Source organism: Stegastes partitus, unplaced genomic scaffold (assembly GCF_000690725.1).
Source record: "Stegastes partitus isolate 25-593 unplaced genomic scaffold, Stegastes_partitus-1.0.2 Scaffold937, whole genome shotgun sequence".
Classification (NCBI taxonomy): Eukaryota; Metazoa; Chordata; class Actinopteri; family Pomacentridae; genus Stegastes; species Stegastes partitus.
Window position 1 is genome coordinate 103,591 of NW_007578668.1, and position 1,006 is coordinate 104,596.

At 49.0% G+C, this 1,006-nt stretch overlaps 1 protein-coding gene across 1 annotated transcript in view; it reads right to left on the reverse strand.

Moving 5' to 3' along the window:
• The window catches only part of LOC103366380 (VPS10 domain-containing receptor SorCS1-like), a 232,119-nt gene that overhangs the window by 29,109 nt on the left and 202,004 nt on the right, over positions 1-1,006 (reverse strand). Inside the window, exon 16 of the mRNA XM_008294084.1 lies at positions 498-611. Within this exon, the coding sequence (XP_008292306.1) occupies positions 498-611 (114 nt within the window). The remainder of the gene's footprint in view (positions 1-497; positions 612-1,006) is intronic.

Here is a 1,006-nt window from a genome sequence, read left to right on the forward strand (position 1 = left end):
TTTTCCTTCTTGCAGCCTTGTCTAGTCTCCAGATCGTGCCACCAGGATGGATGTGGAGCTGATTTGCCTTCAACAACGTCTGTCAGCGTGCAGGAAGCTGAGGAGCTGATCATGTGACCTCTCCTCTCTGGAGCATCTCCTCGTCTTCACCTGTGTTCAAATCATCATCTTTTTGTTTGTGCACTTGAAGGACCTTTGGAAAAAAAAAAAAACAACGGCGCCCCGGCACCTTCGGCGTCCTCACACCGAGCCCCATATTGAATTTTTCATTTGCACCTTTTTAAAAATTCTCGGCACGACTTTCACCTAAAGCAGGTCCTTTTATCGCAGCCGCTCCGTTCTTGTTGCTTCATGATTGTTTTTAAAAGTGCAGGTTTGAACATTCAACCCACATTTCGCTGCTGCCGCTGCGCCTCGCCGTCCCTGAGAAACTAATTAGCGCGCCCTGAACTACGGCGCTGCGCTCCGTCTTCCTCCGCGCGCCCGGTTCTGTTTACCCGGTGCTGTTGAGGAACGTCATCCCCGTGGTGCAGCTCCTGGACATCGATGACGGATGGAACCAGAAGGCCGGAGTGCACTTCCCGTCGGTTCGCCTCTCGAAGCCGTAGTCGCTGCGAAGGAGGAAGCAGAAACAGACGATGAGCGGCGCCGGAAGAAACACGACAGGATTAGAAGTGACTCACAGCTCAAAGGTTCTGGGCCCGGTTTGATTAAATGGGCCAGCTTTGGACTTCTTCTTACGGGCACCTACATCATTCCAAACACCAACCCTTATCAATGACTTCTGGAGCGGTGTGCTTCGTCTGCGTTAAACTGCATAAAACCAGCCGTAGCTCTGGAAGATTTCACAGTAAAAGCTTCATTTAAAGTTTAACCTGCTCACAACGCTTTAAATGTTACTCCTCTAAATCTGTGAGTTGATATCTTTTACGGTTTTTACGCAGTCGTGGTTTAAGTTTCATAAATCCTGCATTTTACTTCAGCTATCGGAATTTTGACTTGATGT